This window comes from Ziziphus jujuba, chromosome 8 (assembly GCF_031755915.1).
Source record: "Ziziphus jujuba cultivar Dongzao chromosome 8, ASM3175591v1".
Taxonomy (NCBI): Eukaryota; Viridiplantae; Streptophyta; class Magnoliopsida; order Rosales; family Rhamnaceae; genus Ziziphus; species Ziziphus jujuba.
Window position 1 is genome coordinate 7972994 of NC_083386.1, and position 18413 is coordinate 7991406.

The 18413-nt window shown below is 32.5% G+C and overlaps 2 protein-coding genes across 2 annotated transcripts; both read left to right on the forward strand.

Moving 5' to 3' along the window:
• Positions 1-1992: 1992 nt before the first annotated feature.
• On the forward strand, positions 1993-10984 carry LOC107413165 (exocyst complex component EXO70A1). Its single transcript, XM_048469825.2, has 12 exons — positions 1993-2446; positions 2762-2857; positions 3967-4172; positions 5392-5640; positions 6761-6899; positions 6969-7181; positions 7658-7863; positions 8214-8414; positions 8513-8612; positions 9908-10017; positions 10134-10280; positions 10534-10984. The coding sequence occupies exons 1-12, from the start codon at positions 2285-2287 to the stop codon at positions 10649-10651; spliced, it is 1947 nt and encodes a 648-aa protein (XP_048325782.1). The 5' UTR covers positions 1993-2284; the 3' UTR covers positions 10652-10984.
• A 1781-nt stretch (positions 10985-12765) lies between these two features.
• Positions 12766-16069, forward strand: LOC107413129 (protein SMAX1-LIKE 3). The gene is made up of 3 exons (XM_016020998.3): positions 12766-14315; positions 14417-14624; positions 14853-16069. The coding sequence occupies exons 1-3, from the start codon at positions 13108-13110 to the stop codon at positions 16020-16022; spliced, it is 2586 nt and encodes an 861-aa protein (XP_015876484.2). The 5' UTR covers positions 12766-13107; the 3' UTR covers positions 16023-16069.
• The last annotated feature ends 2344 nt before the right edge of the window (positions 16070-18413 follow it).

Below are 18413 nucleotides of genomic sequence, written 5' to 3' on the forward strand. Positions count from 1 at the left end.
TATATATATATCCCGTAAAATTTTTAGTCCATCCTCGAGTAATTGAGTATGTGCTTGAATCTTCAACAAGTAAAACACCAGTAATTCTTCTTGCATCTTTCATAACAAGTTTCCGTATTATTGTTTACTGCATCCATATTTGTTACAATGAAAAATATTATGGTACAAAATAATTATGATGTACATATTAAAGTATATGTTATTATTAAAAAAACTGATTTTATTTTATCACTCAATAAGTAATATAACTAATTTTGATCCAATCAATGAAAGAAAATATCATTTTTAGAAAGACAATCTAATAGTACAAATTATTATTTTTTTAGATAATGATTCAAATTTGAATTCAAAATAAACAAAAATATCCATCCACACTATAATATAGGAATAGATTGGTGTCCGACAAATGTTGAGTAGTTTTGCCAAATCAATTAAACTATCTAAAATTTTAGTTTTTAAAATATTTATGGAAACTTGTCCATATAAAAAAATTTCAAATGATAAAACATTTTAAGGAGAGATCTATTAAAATTTAGCATTGTAAAAAAGTTGCTTCTGCTAGGATTGTGCAAAGAAGTATTATGATTAGTATTCCTGTTGTTGTAACATTTGCTCTTTTCTCAACTCTGCCTTTGTTATCATATCTCCAAATTAATCCTACCTTCTCAAAATTATATATAAGGTATTTCATAATTCATGGGAGATTCATTATTATACATACCGTTTATTTTTTGTAAGTTGCTAAAGAATATCTAAAATGCAAATTGATTAATATGTTATGCATCCACATATATATATATATATATATATGCACACAAACATTTAGCATGCAGGTACATGCATTTTGTTAACATGTTATATGTAACAAAAAATGACAATGGCATATAACCCATAAAAGTCACACGGTGTATTATAAATATTATTACTTTTCAATGAAATTATCTTCTAAATTATAATGAAAATATATAATGATGTGATAAATGCTAAAAATTGTTACATTTTTATAAAGTTATAAATTGATATTGCTTGTTTAATTAACTAGTAATCAATCTGTTTTTACAATTATCTTATGTCAACTTAAAAAAATATATATATAGTTTTTGAAGATCTTTTGGTTCGAGATAATTCATTAATTTGCTAATGCCAAGCGATGAAATTTTCAACCTGGTTGTATATTAAATAATGAACTTGATAGTTTGTTAAAATTAAACGTCCATATGTCTATATGTTTGGGCGACATATATATTTTACTAACTCAATAAACTCAATTTTGCTGCTTAATATGTCTTGCTGAGATAAAATAATCTTAGAACCAAGAAGCTTTTGAAAAAAATATCTTTTCCTGCACATGAGATGAGACCAACTTTTTTTTGTTTTTTTTTGTTTTTTGGTAATAAAGGATGAGACCAACTCGTTGATTTATAATTATATGTATGTAATATTGATGTTTCCATTTATTAGCTAGCCTTCTTTTGTCTTCTAAGAAACGAATTATCGATCCATGTTTAACTTTAAATGATGAGCAAAAATAATAATCTGAAGTCAAACATGCCTTTAGTAGTTTTTATTTTTTATTTTTATTTTTTAATAAGATTTTGGTATAAAAAAACTCCTTTGTAAAAGCATGTTAGCTATCAACAAAGATTAATTAATCGTTCGGTTAATTTGTTTTTCTGTTCTTTTTTTTTTTTTTTTGGGTTTTTCAAAATGATTAATTGTTGAGTTTGGTTTATATGAATGGATAACCGTACCGTAATAGATAAATAAACCACAAATTTTAATTTTTGTACTTTATAAAAAAAGTAATTTTTATATAAAATTATGATTATATATATATATATATTAAAAATAATGTTAATTAGAATATAAATAAAATAAATTTAAAAAATTCAGTGGTATGAGTTTCCGCAGCCAAAAACAAAGGGAAAGAAGAAAACTAAACACGGAAAAGACCCAAGAAGAAGAAGACCAATGCAAACTCCAAAAGAAGAGGGTTTTTCGAAAATTTTATATTAAAAAGTAAAAACAACACACCCTGTCAAAAACCCACAACAGCTAGAGAACCTAGAGAGAGAGAGAGAAAGAGAACACCTTGTCTGTGCCCGAAGAAATGTCAAACTGTCATCATCATCTTCTTCTTCATCATCACCACCATTTTCAAGTTTAAATTATTCCACAACTACTTCTTCTTTTCTTTTCTTTTCTTTTCTTTTCTTTCTCTTCTCTCTCAAACTCCTTTCTCTCTATTTTCTCTCTTTCTGTGTTTTTGTCTAAAGGAGCAGCCATGGGGGTTCCAGCAATGGCTGCGGATCCACTGAGCGAGAAAGCAGCTATGATGAGGGAATCGCTTCAGAAGAGCCAAACCATCACGGATAGCGTCGTTTCCATTCTGGGTTCCTTTGATCACCGCCTCTCTGCCCTTGAGACCGCCATGCGACCTACCCAGGTGGGTCCCTCTTCTTCTTCTTCTTCTTCTTCTTCTGTTTTTTTCTTGAGAAAGTTTGAAGACGAATGCGTGGAGATGGAAAAGTTTTTGGGATTTTGTTTCTGACCCATTTTGGATCACTTGTTGATTTTTAAGACTTCCCTTTTACTATACATTAGACGAGAAAGGAACATATGTCGATTTTCCCAGGATTATGTTTTCTTTTTGCCTTTTCTCCGTAGCAGATCTCGGGGAAAGTTTGAGTTTTTACTTTTTGGTTTATAGCTTTGATCTAGTGTTGTTAATGGGGTTTGGCTTTGATTTTGGATGGTACAGATTAGAACGCATTCTATTCGGAAAGCTCATGAGAATATTGATAAGACTTTGAAGGCTGCAGAGGTTGTATTGGCACAATTTGATCTTTCCCGTCAGGTTGGTCTCTGAGATAATTGATATTTTACTTGCCCCAAAAAAAGTTAGTTTATAAGATTTACTAGTTACTTGTTAGATCGGCGAGAAGCATTTTAATTTCGTTTAATGGTTTTAAAAATTTGAACCTAATGTTAAATAGTTCCATATTGTGTCAGTGCACTTAGGAAAATTCATAAGAACGGTTAGTTCGTTAAGTTTGGATGATATAGCATTTTCTGTGATATGACTTTTTAAAGCTTGCTGATAAAATTGTAGTGGAACTAGTTTACTATTTAAGGATATTGTTTTGATCTATAATTTTGTGTGGCTGAGATGGCAAAAGCACAATCCTTTTTGGGATGTCTAGTCTATATGTTAATTTGGGCCTGTTCTTTCACTACTCTCTTTGGCCAGAATAACCCATTTACTTATTTCATTGTTAACTGTGTTTAAAAATTCACAGAATTCATTAAACTTGGACATGGGTTGCTGGAACAACTTTTGGCATATGATCTTTCTGAGACTTTCGTTTTCTTTCTTTTTTATTTTTATTTTTTATTTTTTTAAGTGATTATCGAGCAGCTATGATGTTCAAGTATGATGATGATTGTATGCAATTTTATCTATATTCCTTGATCGATCTTCACTTTTGCAGAAATGCACATTAGAATTTGGTACATGCAACATTGCAAATGTCAAAAGCAATTTTACATTCTTATCAAAACTAGTGAGCAATTTAGCTAAGTTTCTCAATAACTGCTATCCATTGGAAATAAATCCTATGTTATATTCAACCAACAATTGAAAGAAAAACAATAATTTTTTTTTTTCTTCCTCAAAATGGAGCAGTAGTCTAGCCATTCTTATACACAACAATAGGAAATCAAAAAAATTCTGTCAAGGATATAGAAGAGAATAAGCTTGCTAATTCTCTTATCATTAACAGCATAAAAGAATGGAAATTCCATCCTATAGGATGAGAAAAAGATTGACTTTAGACTAAGAATGGAGATGAGTAAAGAAAGATGAACATGAACCTTCATCTCTCTAATTATTATAGACACTTTACTTATATATGGTGTAGAGTTATCGTCCATAGTTGTTGATTATGTTATCCTTTCAATTCATAGGCGGAAGTGAAAATACTAAAAGGACCACATGAGGACTTGAAGAGTTATCTAGAAGCTATTAATCAGCTAAGAAGAAATATCGAATTTTTTGGCAGCATCAAAGGTTTTAAGAGTAGTGATGGAGTTATCAATCATGCAAATAGTTTACTTACTAAAGCTATTTCAAAGCTTGAAGAGGAGTTTAAGCAGTTATTATCATCTTACAGGTTAGTCCTTCTGTGCTTAATGATACCTTTTTCTTTTCTCTGTTTAAGTTCTTTTTTTTTTTTTTTTTTTTTTTTTTTTTTCTATATAGAATATACGAATGAAGTGTTGTCTCTTTTATCTTTCTTAATTTCTTAAATTTTATTTTTATTTTTTCCATGTGTTTATGTACCATAATATATCTAAATGTTGAATGTACATAGTTATGTAAGCTTTAATGATACAATCTGATAAGATCAGCAAATAACAACAGTGTATATCCTTATTTAATAAGAAAGGAACATAAGATCTTGATATAGTCTGATAAGGTTAGTAAATGACAACAGCGCTTATCCTTCTCCTAATGAGAAATGAATACAAGATTTAGTTATAATGTGAAAGCAAAGTAAATAACAGGAGCGTTTATAATCTTCTTTTGAAGGAGAAGGTGGGGGATCATCATCTTTTGCTGGTGTACTACTGCAAAACTGAAGAGTTTAGTATAGTTTGTTTTACTTTATAGTGTGAAGAATGTATTGCATGTCGTTTTGGTGAACAACGTTTTAAGATCATGTGCTGAATCTTTACTAATTTTTGTTTTAAGTACCTTTTACCACTAAACTCTTAATAACGCTGTTTCATATTGTTAAAATATTTTCTGTTCTGTTGGTGTGATGTATGTGGTTGGATCCGCTACCTTGGACTTTTGGATTGATGGTAACTTAAGAAGGTAGTGTATCCAAATTCTTTAACTGGTCCTGTGCAAATCCTCACCTCTGTTTCTGGTCATTTATTGGGATGCACATGGAAGACCCAGTTTCTATTTGGATTTCAGAATGTCTACTACTATGCTGATGCTATTACTGATTTTAGCTCCACTTTTGCTTAACAGTGTTGGGGTCTCAGCTTTTTTATTGCTTCTACCTTATAATAATTGAAAGTTTTACCTTTTTTTTTTTTTTTTTTTTGTGGGCAATTCTTTTCTTATTTTTATTGAACTGCAGAAAAAAATTCAACTTTATTGCTTAATTTTAGGAGTGAAATTTGTTTTATTTCTATGTGGGAATGAGAAAAAGGTCAATCTTAGTGGTTTATATTCATAGTGGTTATAGTTTTACTACTGATCCTGGGTTAGGATATTAAGTTTTGTGCTGAGCTATACGTGCTTGTACTCTCGCTTAAAACCTTGCAATTAAACTTCATTTATATTGTCTTAGAACTTTGTTTTCCCTGAATTTCCAGCAAACCTGTGGAGCCTGAACGTCTTTTTGATTGCCTCCCAAACTCACTCCGACCATCCTCAGGATCTCCTGGTCTGGGTGATTCAGGTGGCAAGCATCATAATCCTTCTGAGCACCAAAACAGTAGCTTAGAAAATGTTGTTTACACACCTCCTACTCTTATACCGCCAAGGGTTCTTCTGTTGCTGCGTGATTTAGCTGTGCAAATGGTTCAAGCTGGTCACCAACAGCAGTTGGTGAGAAATTACAGGTATGAAACTCCTATAGTTGGATGTTAAAGACGGCATGTTGGTCTTACTTTTCTTTTTGTCATTTTATCTTCTGTATATGACTAAGGCAGCTATAACAGCATGTGTGCTTGTATTGTAGAATTTTAGGTTTGGAGGGCTTTGTGGATTTCATCCTTGGGATTTTAGACCGTATTTATGTATGATGTATTGCTAGCACTATAGTTTCTTTATGTTATCATCTAATATTTGATTTTTTTTTTCTTTTCTAATTAATTACTTTCTCTCATTGACATGTTTCACTAAGAATAGGAATACTTTCTTAGTCTAAAGAATTTTTGTTATAATTTTTTTGTTTTTATTTTATTTTTAACTGGTGAAGTATTTTTGCATTCAAGCTGATTATTCTTAGCCAGTAGTTCATTTGATTTCTCTGATTACCTCATTCTATCAGCTTTATTGCTTAGATTCTTCAAGGCATCTCCTTATTTTATAGTCATTATTTTGTTTTGTTTTGTTTTTTTTATTTTTTATTTTTTGTTTTTTTTTACAACTTTTGATATGCCTTGGTCAGTTTTTCAATTTCTTCAAATATTTTTTTTATATGTTTCAGACGTTCAAATTATCATGGATAAGGGGTGGGATTGGGGGGAGTGTGACATTTAATATGACTTTAATTTTTGTGTCACTTTTGATCACTCTCTTGGGTTTTCTCCTATACCTGGCTTTACCTTATAGGTAATAAACTACAGCATATAAAATTTGTATGTTTCTGACTATTAGTTACTCGGTTCAACTGAAATTGAAAATGTTAATCAATATATGGGATAAAGTTTTTCTAAACTTAGAGAGTTTAGTTTGCCTATTGTTTCCAAGCTTAATCACACAGGATATGTACCAAAAGAAGCATGGGAAATTATTCTCCAAATAATTATGCAACTTTTGCATCTGCTGGTGTAGAACTATTCTGCATTAGCTTCATATACTAGCAGAAACTCCATCAAACAGTCAATTTATGTTATATTAGGTTCATATTTGCATTAGTTTCATCTGCTGTTGTAAAGTTTAAGTGTGTGTATTAGTTGATACAAACTGGAAGTGTTAATAAATTTTGAGGCGTTTATTACTCGCTATTTTACTTAGGGATGTCCGTTCATCAGTTTTGGAAGAAAGCCTTAGAAAATTGGGAGTTGAAAAACTTAGCAAAGAGGATGTCCAGAAGATGCAATGGGAGGTTTTGGAGGCCAAAATTGGATATTGGATTCACTACATGCGCATTGCTGTAAGGGACTTAGACTAAGTGTGTAATTATCTATGCTTGAGTTCGAGATATCTAATAATGCTTGAACAGGTCAAATTGCTGTTTGCTGGAGAGCGGAATGTTTTAGATCAACTATTTGAAGGCTTTGATTCTCTCAGTGATCAATGTTTTGCTGAAGTCACCACAAGTAGCGTTTCAGTGCTGCTTAGTTTTGGGGAGGCAATTGCAAATAGCAAGAGGTCACCAGAAAAGTTGTTTGTACTTTTAGACATGTATGAGATAATGCGAGAACTTCATACAGAGGTAAAATGACATGTGAGAAAGCACACACTAGTTTACCGCTTAACAATGAAGTATGACCTAGTTAAAGCAAAAAAACAGTGAATTATTACCTAGCGCCCAAGAGAAATGACTTATTATGTATGGCTATTTTATGGAGTTTCAATTCATGCGAAAATTTAAGTTAGTAGGATCAAACACAAGACCAGACAGACAACTAAACTCTGATACGTTGTTAAAAAACAGTGAATTATTACCTAGCGCCCAAGAGAAATGACTTATTATGTATGGCTATTTTATGGAGTTTCAATTCATACGAAAATTTAAGTTAGTAGGATCAAACACAAGACCAGACAGACAACTAAACTCTGATACCTTGTTAAAAGGCTTAAATTGTAAATTGCTAATATATATTTATATATATATAATCTATGTGTGTTATCCGAAGGATATTGGTGCAACAGATTCATTCATCAACTTGATTTTTGATTCATCTGCAGATTGAAACAATATTTAAAGGTAAAGCGTGCAGTGAAATAAGAGAGTCAGCATTGGGTCTTACAAAAAAGCTTGCCCAGACAGCTCAAGAGACATTTGGTGATTTTGAAGAAGCAGTTGAGAAGGATGCAACAAAAACTGCTGTATCAGATGGAACTGTTCATCCTTTGACAAGCTACGTTATTAACTATGTGAAATTTCTATTTGAGTAAGTTCATCTAACCATGCTTTTAATCATCTTCTGTTCCTTCTAATTCATAAAGAAATGCTCTATGCTTTACTAATGAATTTCTGACAATAAAAGCTTTTGTATCTCTATAATCGGTCCTTGGTTGTCTTTTGAATTCTCCTGATTTGGGTACTTCAGTTTAAATTTTTGTTTATTCTTCTTGCGGTGCAACTCCGTACCTATTGTGCAAAAAACTGAGGTTGTGTTTATGTGTTTGTGAGTTTATTTATTCATTTATTTTAAATTTCCTTTGCAGTTTCTGATTCTTCTGTCTTTTTATGGTTTGAAATTATGTGTTGATATTAGTTGCTTGCATTAATAATTTTCAGTTACCAATCGACCTTGAGCCAACTTTTCCAAGAATTTGAAAAAGGAGATGATTCTGGTTCGCAGTTAGCCTCTGTAACCATGCGAATAATGCAGGCTCTTCAAACCAATTTGGATGGGAAGTCTAAGCAATACAAGGATCCTGCTTTAACACACCTATTTCTCATGAACAATATTCACTACATGGTCAGATCTGTACGAAGGTTTGTCTCGTTTAATTATCGTATAGACTTCTCAGTTATGGCTGTGCAAGCTTGTTTTAAATGTCAGTACTGCTTACTTTTTTCCTTATTTTTTTAAGATCTGAAGCCAAGGATTTGTTAGGGGATGATTGGGTGCAAAGACACCGGAGGATAGTGCAGCAACATGCAAATCAATACAAAAGAAATGCTTGGGGAAAGGTGATGTCTATTGACCCAATACTGTTTTCTCAGATCTGTCATGTAATCATGGGAATTTGGATTTGTCATCTTGTTATCTCTAGTGCATATATTGGGGTTCAATTGACCTATGTGATCATAGACTCGTCTTGTTTTGATCTGTTCATTCTTCTGTTTGAATTTTATGTAATTTGCCTCCCTATATATGACCTGGTACATGGAAAATTTACCCATATTGAGAATAATGACTGTAAACTCCCATTCATGCCACTTGCACAAGCATGTGATTGCACTACTTTTTAACATATATTTGTGCATGTATTCTCATGGATAAGTATGCGTCTGAATATAACTGTCACCTATCCTTTTTTCCTTTTTCCTTGTTCTCTGGCATGGATGGGCAACCTGGTCTTTAGGAAGCTTCGCTTAAAACTCAACTTAATGAAACTTTTATTCTGCTATGCTGTCCTTTTTTAAAAATTTGTACAACATATCTAATATATGTATTAACTTTTTACTACTGAGTCATGTTTAGTTATCTTTAATCCCTTGCACTTTATCAATTTGAACCTATCCAGGTTCAATATTTGGACATCTGTATGTCTTCAGTGCCAAGACCTATTATGACATCTAGATAAACATCACAATGCTTGTTGGGGAATATTCTGAGAATATTTCTGTTCATGGTTGGGAGAATGATATTAGAATTACTGAAGGTTATATTGCTACTGAGGATTCATTCTGGCTTATCTGCATTGGAATGCGCTAACTGAAACACACAACAAATTTGATATGTAAAAGGACAACCAAGGCAGACCTTCGTAATTACCGTATCCATGCACAATTGCTTTTAGAGACAGAATAGCTCTGCATCAATGCACAATTGCTTTTAGTGACAGAATGGCTCTGTGACATACTGCCAAATAGCTTCACAAAATACTGTGATGCTCCACTAGTTATTTTTTCTATTGTCCATCACAGCCTCCAATGCTATCATCTGGTTGAAGATTATACGTCCCATCCACAGTCATGTAGCCTGAAGAATGTTCCACCTTATTAAAATATTGGTTTTAGTGATATAGGAACACTATGATACATTGCCCGTTTACCAAATACTATGCTGCTCGTCTGATTCCTTTCTGTACTGTTTATATTAAAGCCTATCTGTATTCTCTTTCTCTAGATGTGGTTTCAGTTCTCATTTATTGAAATATTAGAACAGTGGCATTTTGTCATAGTTATGTTACCTCAAGACTGTTGATCTAGAATGGACTATGCTTCCACCTAGTTAAATATTTGTGCTTTCTCTTTTCCAGGTTCTGCAAATTCTATCTGTTCAAGGCCTGGCCTCATCTGGAGGGGGTAGCACAGTAGGTGCTGATGGAGGTAATAGTAGTGGAGTTTCAAGAGCAATGGTTAAAGACAGGTAGGATATCAGCTTGCATCCTACTGGATATACCCCCTATTTGATATATTTTCATTTAAGAATCAATTTTATTGCAAATATTTTAATTTAGCTGGGTAAGTGCATTTAATGATCAGGTTCAAGATATTCAATACACAATTTGAGGAGCTTCATCAAAAGCAATCACAATGGACAGTTCCTGACACCGAGCTGCGTGAATCGCTGAGGCTAGCAGTTGCTGAAGTCTTATTGCCTGCATACAGATCTTTTGCAAAACGTTTTGGGTAAGTTCTAAACTTCAGCCTGCAAATATTTTCTTGAAGGTTTTGGCTATCTTGGATGAGTTTTCTTACCATCCATAAAATCTGTGCATGTACAATCAGGTGTAGCAGAAAACTTGATTAGTCACTATAATTCATTCTTTAAGTCTGTAGTTGATGTTACTAATTCTCTTCTCAAAGATGAATTCATTCCAACTGCTAAAGAAATAGTCCTTTTAACCATTGCTGCATAACTTTTTCATTCATTGTCAAACAGGCCTCTGGTTGAGAATGGAAAGAACCCCCAGAAGTACATCAGATTCTCTGCAGAGGATCTTGAACGAATGCTGGGTGAATTTTTTGAGGGGAAGAATGTGAATGAACCCAAGCGGTAGATGCATACAAGGTTAACATGATCTTACCCAATGGCTATTCATTTTTCTTTTCGGGGAGGTCAGTTAATGAATTTCTGAATGATTCTTTGGTAGAATGTTTATCTAGGCGTCATTGAGCAGTATTTTGTATCTATCTATTAGTTGCTGGAAATGCCACATCAAATGTGATATAAGTTGGTGATCTGAATCTGATGCCATATCAAATACTGAATAAAGAGGTGTTTCTCCATGGTTTTAGGCTTTTGGAAGTAAATATTTGTAATATGATGTAAGTAGGTTGTCGTGACACAGCACATTCTGTTGGAGTATAATTTTATACTTATTTATTTTTCATCTCTTAATTTTCAATAATTGGATATTTAGTAGTATGGACTCCAGATTTTTGGATTTGGTTTGAAAGCATGGGAGTTGTAAACAATAAAATATTGTTATGTTATCCTATTTGACATGGCAAAAAGAAGAAACTGTGGTGAATTTTGTGTAATGTGAACAGAAGAAAGCCTTCTAGGGCTTCTGCTTGAGGTATTGAACTTGCCAAGAGATTATGGAGTTGGTGGGCATTGAGGCTATAATCCTTGTTTATGAAAGCCATTTTCTGTGAAGTACATTGCATGAAAACTATTGTTAAACTAAATTTAGTATGTCATTTTTGGTGGTTTTTGGCTTTAGGGCAGGTCTTAAATCTAACATGAAAAGTAATCAGGGAAGTGGACCTGCAAGCATGTCTAAATTCAGGATATAATATTAAAAACCATTTGCATTCCCTACCTATTTCTCTCCCGAAAACAACCCCCCACCAAAAAAAAAAAAAAAAAAAAAAAAAGAAGAAGAAAAAAAAGAAGGCATGATTAATTGCTCTATAGAATCGTGACTATTCAATATTTTTAGGAAAATTTTACATTACTTTGTTTGTTTTGCGTTTGTTGTTTATATGTTTTAATTTATTTTAGAATATTATATAATAATGCCTTTTGCATTTTTATTTTTCTCTGTTTCGTTTTATATTCTATAATTTCGACGCCTAAATTGATTACATTAAAAAGTATAAATATCAATCGTAGTCGATAAATATAATGAAATTCATATTTATCAATAAATTATTTTGAAGTTAGTAATAATACATTATACCAACCAAACTAACATCTTACGAAAAATACTAGAAAAACGCTAATTAAGTATGATAGTAAAAAATGTGCTATTCTTTTACATCAATAATGTATTGGCATATGATTTTGCCACTTGCTAAATGAATTTCATGCCTTGAGCTCTATTGTTTCTACACAAGAACAATTTAAAAAATAAATTATTTAATAAAAATGATTAGGTAATGTTGACCAAATGAAAAATACCCAAAAAAAAAAAAAAACAAAAAGTTGAATAGTTCCTACATATGAACAATTTATAAAGTAAATTATTTTAATAAAAATGATGAGGTAATGTATTTTGCTCAAATGATGAGGTAATGTAGACGAAATGAAAAACGCACCCAAAATCAAAAAAAGAAAAAAGAAGGTTGATTGATGTGTGTGTGTGTGTGTGTGAGAGAGAGAGAGAGAGAGAGAGAGAGATGTCACACATGGATATCATTCAAGTTGTAGTCTGAACAAGCGATGGATGTTAACTTGATCAATCATCAATGACATTAATATTCTCTTCTTCTCAAACAAAAAAGTGGAAAAAACCATTAACAATTTTTATTTTTATTTTTTTATTTTGGCTAAATACAATAAAACTTCTCAATTCTCCTTCAAACGTTGTCTTTTTCTCTTTTTCCTCAAGCTCCTCGTTATTGGCGGACGACCATTCCTCAAGCTTTTCTTTTTCCACCATTTTCTCTTTTTCTACTTTCCTTCTTATCTTTTTCACTTCTTATATAATCTCATTCAAACCAACCCAATTCATTCTCATTCAAATTTATATCTACAAAAAACAAAAAGTCATTTATTATTATTCCCTTCATATTTGTTTAAACCCTTTCTTGGTTAGTGCTGTGTATATTTATATATATATTGTTTACTTCCCACAATTTTGAAGGAGACCAACTTTTGATTATCCACATACCTTTTTTCCCAAAAAGCAAAAAAAAAAAAAAACTTAAAAAAAATAAATAAATAAAAAAGACAGCCAAAGTTACTTATCACATGCATTCCACTTCCACATACAAAAGCCAAAATTTCCCTCACTAACAAGAAAAGCACAAAACCTACATCCTATATTATCTATTCTCCCTTACCACCCAAAATATAAACCAGATTCATAGCTCTGCTTCTTCTTCTTCTTCATATTCCCTGCTATCTCCTTATTCCCAACACTTCTTTTTCCTTCTTTACCTTAATTTTCTTTCAATCCAAATGAAACCCACCAACTAATAACCCCACTAGACTTTGATCAAATATTTCTCTCCTTTCCTTACTTATCTTACCCATTTGTGACACCATCCGAGAATATTTCTCACAATGAGGACTGGGATTTGCACTGTTCAGCAGGCTCTAACTGCTGAAGCTACAACAATGGTGAAACAAGCTGTAACACTTGCTAAACGGCGAGGACATGCCCAAGTCACACCTCTCCATGTAGCAAGTGCCATGCTTGCCACCTCCAATGGTCTATTGAGAAAGGCTTGCCTTCAGTGCCATTCTCATCCACTCCAATGCAAAGCTCTTGAGCTTTGCTTCAATGTAGCTCTCAATCGCCTCCCTGCTTCCAATCCAAGCCCCATTTTAGGCCCTCACTATCCTAACCCTTCCTTCTCTAATGCCTTGGTTGCTGCTTTCAAGCGAGCTCAGGCTCACCAACGCCGCGGCTCCATTGAAAACCAGCAGCAGCCTATCTTGGCATTGAAGATAGAGCTTGAGCAGCTCATAATCTCAATCTTGGATGATCCAAGTGTGAGTAGAGTCATGAGAGAAGCTGGTTTTTCTAGTACTCTGGTGAAAAACAGAGTTGAACAAGCTGTCTCTTTGGAGATTTGTACCCAAAAAACTAGTCCTCCTTGTAATTCTCTTCCTCCTAATAACGACCATTCCAAGGAGTCTCAGTCAGCTCCTTATAGCAAACTTCCGGTTAACTCGATCATGAAACCCTTTGAGCAAATCAGGAATGATGATGTTATGAGTGTGTTGAACATCATGTTGAACAAGAGGAGGAACATGGTTGTTGTTGGGGAGAGTTTGGGAACAGCAGAGAATGTGGCAAAGGGAGTGATGGAGAAATTTGAGAGATCAGGAAATTATGTTAACAATTTTCATGGTGATTTCAGGTACAATTTGCAATTTGTGAATCTTCCTCTATCTTCTCTGAGGAGTTTAAACAAAGAAGAGGTTGAACAGAAGCTTGTGGAGCTTAGATGTATTGTGATGAAAAGCTATATGGGAAGAGGGGTTGTGTTGTATTTGGGTGATCTTTTATGGGTTTCTGAGTTTTGGTCAAATTATAGTGAGAAAAGGAGGAACTCAGGCTATTGTGCTGCAGAGCAAATAATAATGGAGCTTAAAAGATTGGTCTCTGGAATTGGTGACAATGGAAGGTTGTGGCTAATGGGGATTGCAACTTTTCAGACTTACCAGAGATGCAAAACTGGTCACCCTTCTTTGGAAGCCATTTGGGAACTTCATCCTCTTACTATACCTGGTGGAAGCTTGAGGCTCAGTCTCAATCTTGACAGGTAAATTTAATATGTTTTGATCTAAAATGTTGTTTACGAAGTCATGACTATTTGTATATCAAATTTTAGATCTTGATGATTTTTGATATTCATATTTGCAGAGATGTGCAAGCTGAGAGGAGTACCAGGGAAACCAAAGATGTGTGTGTTAGTAAACAACTAAGTTGCTGTGCTGATTGCTCAGAAAATTTTGATAAAGAAGTTCAAAGCATACCATCTTCCACAAATATTCAGCACAAGTCAAGCTTGCCTTCATGGCTCCAAAAGTACAGGGAAGAAACCACAAGAAACACTTTGAAAATTGATCAGGTTAATTTCTCTCTCTTTAATATTATAAATCTAGGACAATTCTCTAATCTAGAACATTTTTGTGTAGGACAATGTTACACCAATTAGCGTGACATTGTCGCGGAAAATCGTGAACAAAAAATTCCGAGATAAGAAAAATTTCTATATAAACTTATTTACATATATGTATATATAATAAAAAAAGGAGAGATCTGAGATTCTTTTTCTGTTCTGTTCATTCTCAAGCAGGAATGTATCACTGTCACGGATCTCTGCAAGAAATGGAACTCATTTTGCAGTTCAGTTCACAAAAATCCCCAAAAAACCATCAACAATCTGTCTTCATCTCCTTCTTCTTCCAATTCCTTCTCTTCGTACGAACACAACCTGAACTTCCACCAGAACCAAACTCAACCACCACCTGCTTTTGGATCTAAACACTCATCATCACCAAAAGAATACCAATTCTGGGTGTTGGATAACACCGATGATCACGAGTACGAAAACGATGTCAAAATGTTCATCCCAGATACAAACAACATCCAACCAAAACCAGAACTCTTATCCAATCCAAACTCAAGCCCAAATTCAGCTTCTTCGAGTGAGGTGATAATGGAGGACACAGAGAACCTCAACAGTTTCAAAGAACTCAACAATGAAAACATCAAACTTCTATGCGATGAGATGGGGAAGAAAGTGGATTGGCAGAAAGAGATAGTCCCTGACATTGTCGAAACGATTCTTCAATGCAGATCAGGGTTGAGAAAAAGAAAAGGAAATGATAATCAGGAACACAAAGAAGAAAGTTGGCTTTTTTTCCTTGGTGATGATTCAAAAGGCAAAGAGATGATTGCAAGAACATTAGCCAAGCTCATTTTCGGTTCTCGGAACAACTTCTTATCAATCGGTCTGAGCAGTTTCTCATCGACTAAGATCGATTCCAATGAAGAAATCAACAAAAAGAGGACGAGAAACGAAATGGGAAGTAGTTATATTCAGAGATTTGGTGAAGCAGTTAATGAGAATCCTCACAGGGTGTTCTTCATGGAAGATGTGGAGCAAGTTGATTACTATTCTCAAAAGGGTATTAAGAATGCCATTGATAATGGAAGAATAAGACTTGATTGTGGTGAAACTGTTCCACTTAAAGACGCCATAGTTATCTTCAGCTGTGAAAGCTTTAGTGGTTCAGTAATTTCCAGAGCTCCTTCTCCTAATAGAAGTAAAAAAACAGAGGAGACAAGCAGAGAAGATGATGATGAAAATGAGTTGGAGGAGAGAAGCTTGCCACGCGTTTCGCTTGATTTGAATATCGCCATTGAAGATCATAAAAATAATGGAGATGATTATAAGGAAGATATTGGTATATTGGAATCTGTGGATATGAAAATCCTTTTCAAAATTAGTGAAGAATTGTAACAAATTAGAGGGTACAATTAATCAATAGATCTTTCATTAACAAAGTTTTTTTTTTTTTTTTTTTTTTTTTTTTTTTAATGTTCGTTGGGAATTTTCTTAGCTAATTAAATTTAGTGTTAATTTTTTTATCAATCAATATTAATTATATTATATATATATACATACATATATATATATATATATAAATATATGTCATGTTACATGGTAAAAGAACAATTAAACAGAGAAATCTTTAATTTTGTGTTCGCACGGAGTGAATAGATGTATAATTCCTTATTGAGGAGTGTGCAATGTAAAATGTTTTCGACTGATATATGGTATGGAAGAAATATATATGAAATTAATTAGGATGAAAAGTTTATATTAAAAAAAAAAAGGGGAAACAATGCTTATTTCTGTAAGTAATCCAACTAATTTCTTATTTTGCAAGAATTTTTCTAGAATTTTTTTTTTTTTTTTGGGACACATGTTAATTTGAAATGGGGTTTAAACTGATTTGGATATTCAACACGAGTTTTGTGTATTTAGTTATACTTATCTACATTATTTGCTATGAACATTTATGTATATGTGTTATAAAAAATCTTCTTAAACATAAGATAAGATGGCAATATGGTCACTCCTTCTATGTACTTGTGGAACAAAAGTCTCGAACGAAAATTAAAGAGGTGTAAGAAAAAGCGTAGAACTAGCTATGAAGTTGATCAGTATATCTTATTTGATTTAGCTTTGTTATTTGCATTTTTTCTTTTTTATTTGAAAATACTAAGATGTGATTATCTCATGTTAAATATAAAATATGACATACTTTTAAGTTGTCATGTCACACTCGAGGAAAAAAAAAAAAAAAAAGAAAAAGAAAGAAAGATATGCCTCAGTTCAAATAAAGACATTTGCCAGGCCCTTTTTTTTTTTTTTTTTAATAGGCTTATATTTAAAGAACCTTTTGTAATTTATTAAAGAAGGAAATGATTAAAGATGTCTTGTAGTGCCGGCCCCTTTAAATATTAACTAATGACCCTAATTTGTCATTCAGCATTTTTACTTTGTTTATACATGAATACAAATACATTACAAAAAAAAAAAAAAAAATACAGATAAAACCATATCATGCACTATACGGTAAATTAAATAGTGTATTAGTATACATAATTTTGCTATGATACTTGTATGTTTACTTATATAGTATGCATAGCTGATTTTTTGCATTTAGAAATTAGTAATTTGATATAATTTAAACTCTCGGCGATGAAAGATTATTGAAGTACACTGTGAAGTCCCATATCGATTGGAAATGAGAACGAAGCATGCCTTATAAGAAGGTGTTGATATCTTTCTCTTGCAATACGTTTTGACAAAACCTTGAAAGCTGGATTGTAAGAGGATTCCTTAGTCCCAAAAAGGACAATATTGCATGCGGATGATCTGGTCTGTTACAGTTTGGTATGTATGCAATGTATTTTGACAAACCTTGAGGACTGGGTTGTAAGAGAATTTTCTAGATCCAAAAGGAACAATATTGCATACATACAACTATCAAATTATAGTTTCTGACTTTACCATAGTGGCAAGCCTATTAATTATGACTAAATTATACATTTACATATGTAAAAGATGCATGGAGAGGCGCCATCCATACTGTTTCCATTGCATATGCAAACATATGAGCGCTTTCCATATTTGTATATGATGACCCTATATATTATGGTGTTCCAATTTATGCATGTGTTCCCCTAAAGTTAGCAAAAGTATATTGTCATGGTGTATAGTCTTTTCCAAGATCCATCAAACATTAACAAACGGTGAAAACATCTCAAGACTACCAAAGCACTATAAACCTTGATCACTTATAAGTACGAAATAAAATCACTCACATGCATGTATTATCCCTTTCATTTTTACAACTTAATTCTTAATTACAAAAATTAAGGTTGAGGAATATATATTACATATTAGACTCAGATAAAATCCACTTACTAATTTATTAAACTAAGTTTTTTTCTTTTTTTTTAATGACCATTTCATTTTTATTAAAAGGAAATATTTGGTTCATTGATAAAATTCAATGTTTATCAAAGATAAATTTTAGTTTAATAAAATAAAGTTGAACTTACTTAAAACTGACTTATATATATAATATGAGTTTACAGAAGTTTTAGAAAACAAAAACCTATAAAATGGAGTAGTGACAACTCATAGCTAGTATCTGTCATGTTATGTATATAGTGTTTATTGTAATTTCACACTTCAAATGGCCTCATGTATAAAATTAGAATGAATAATTTTAAAGGCATGAAAAAAGCCTATGAAGATGTTTACTAAGTGATAAGGTGTCATTATTTTATTGATTGAAAAATTAATGTAATATATATATGTATATATATATTAGTG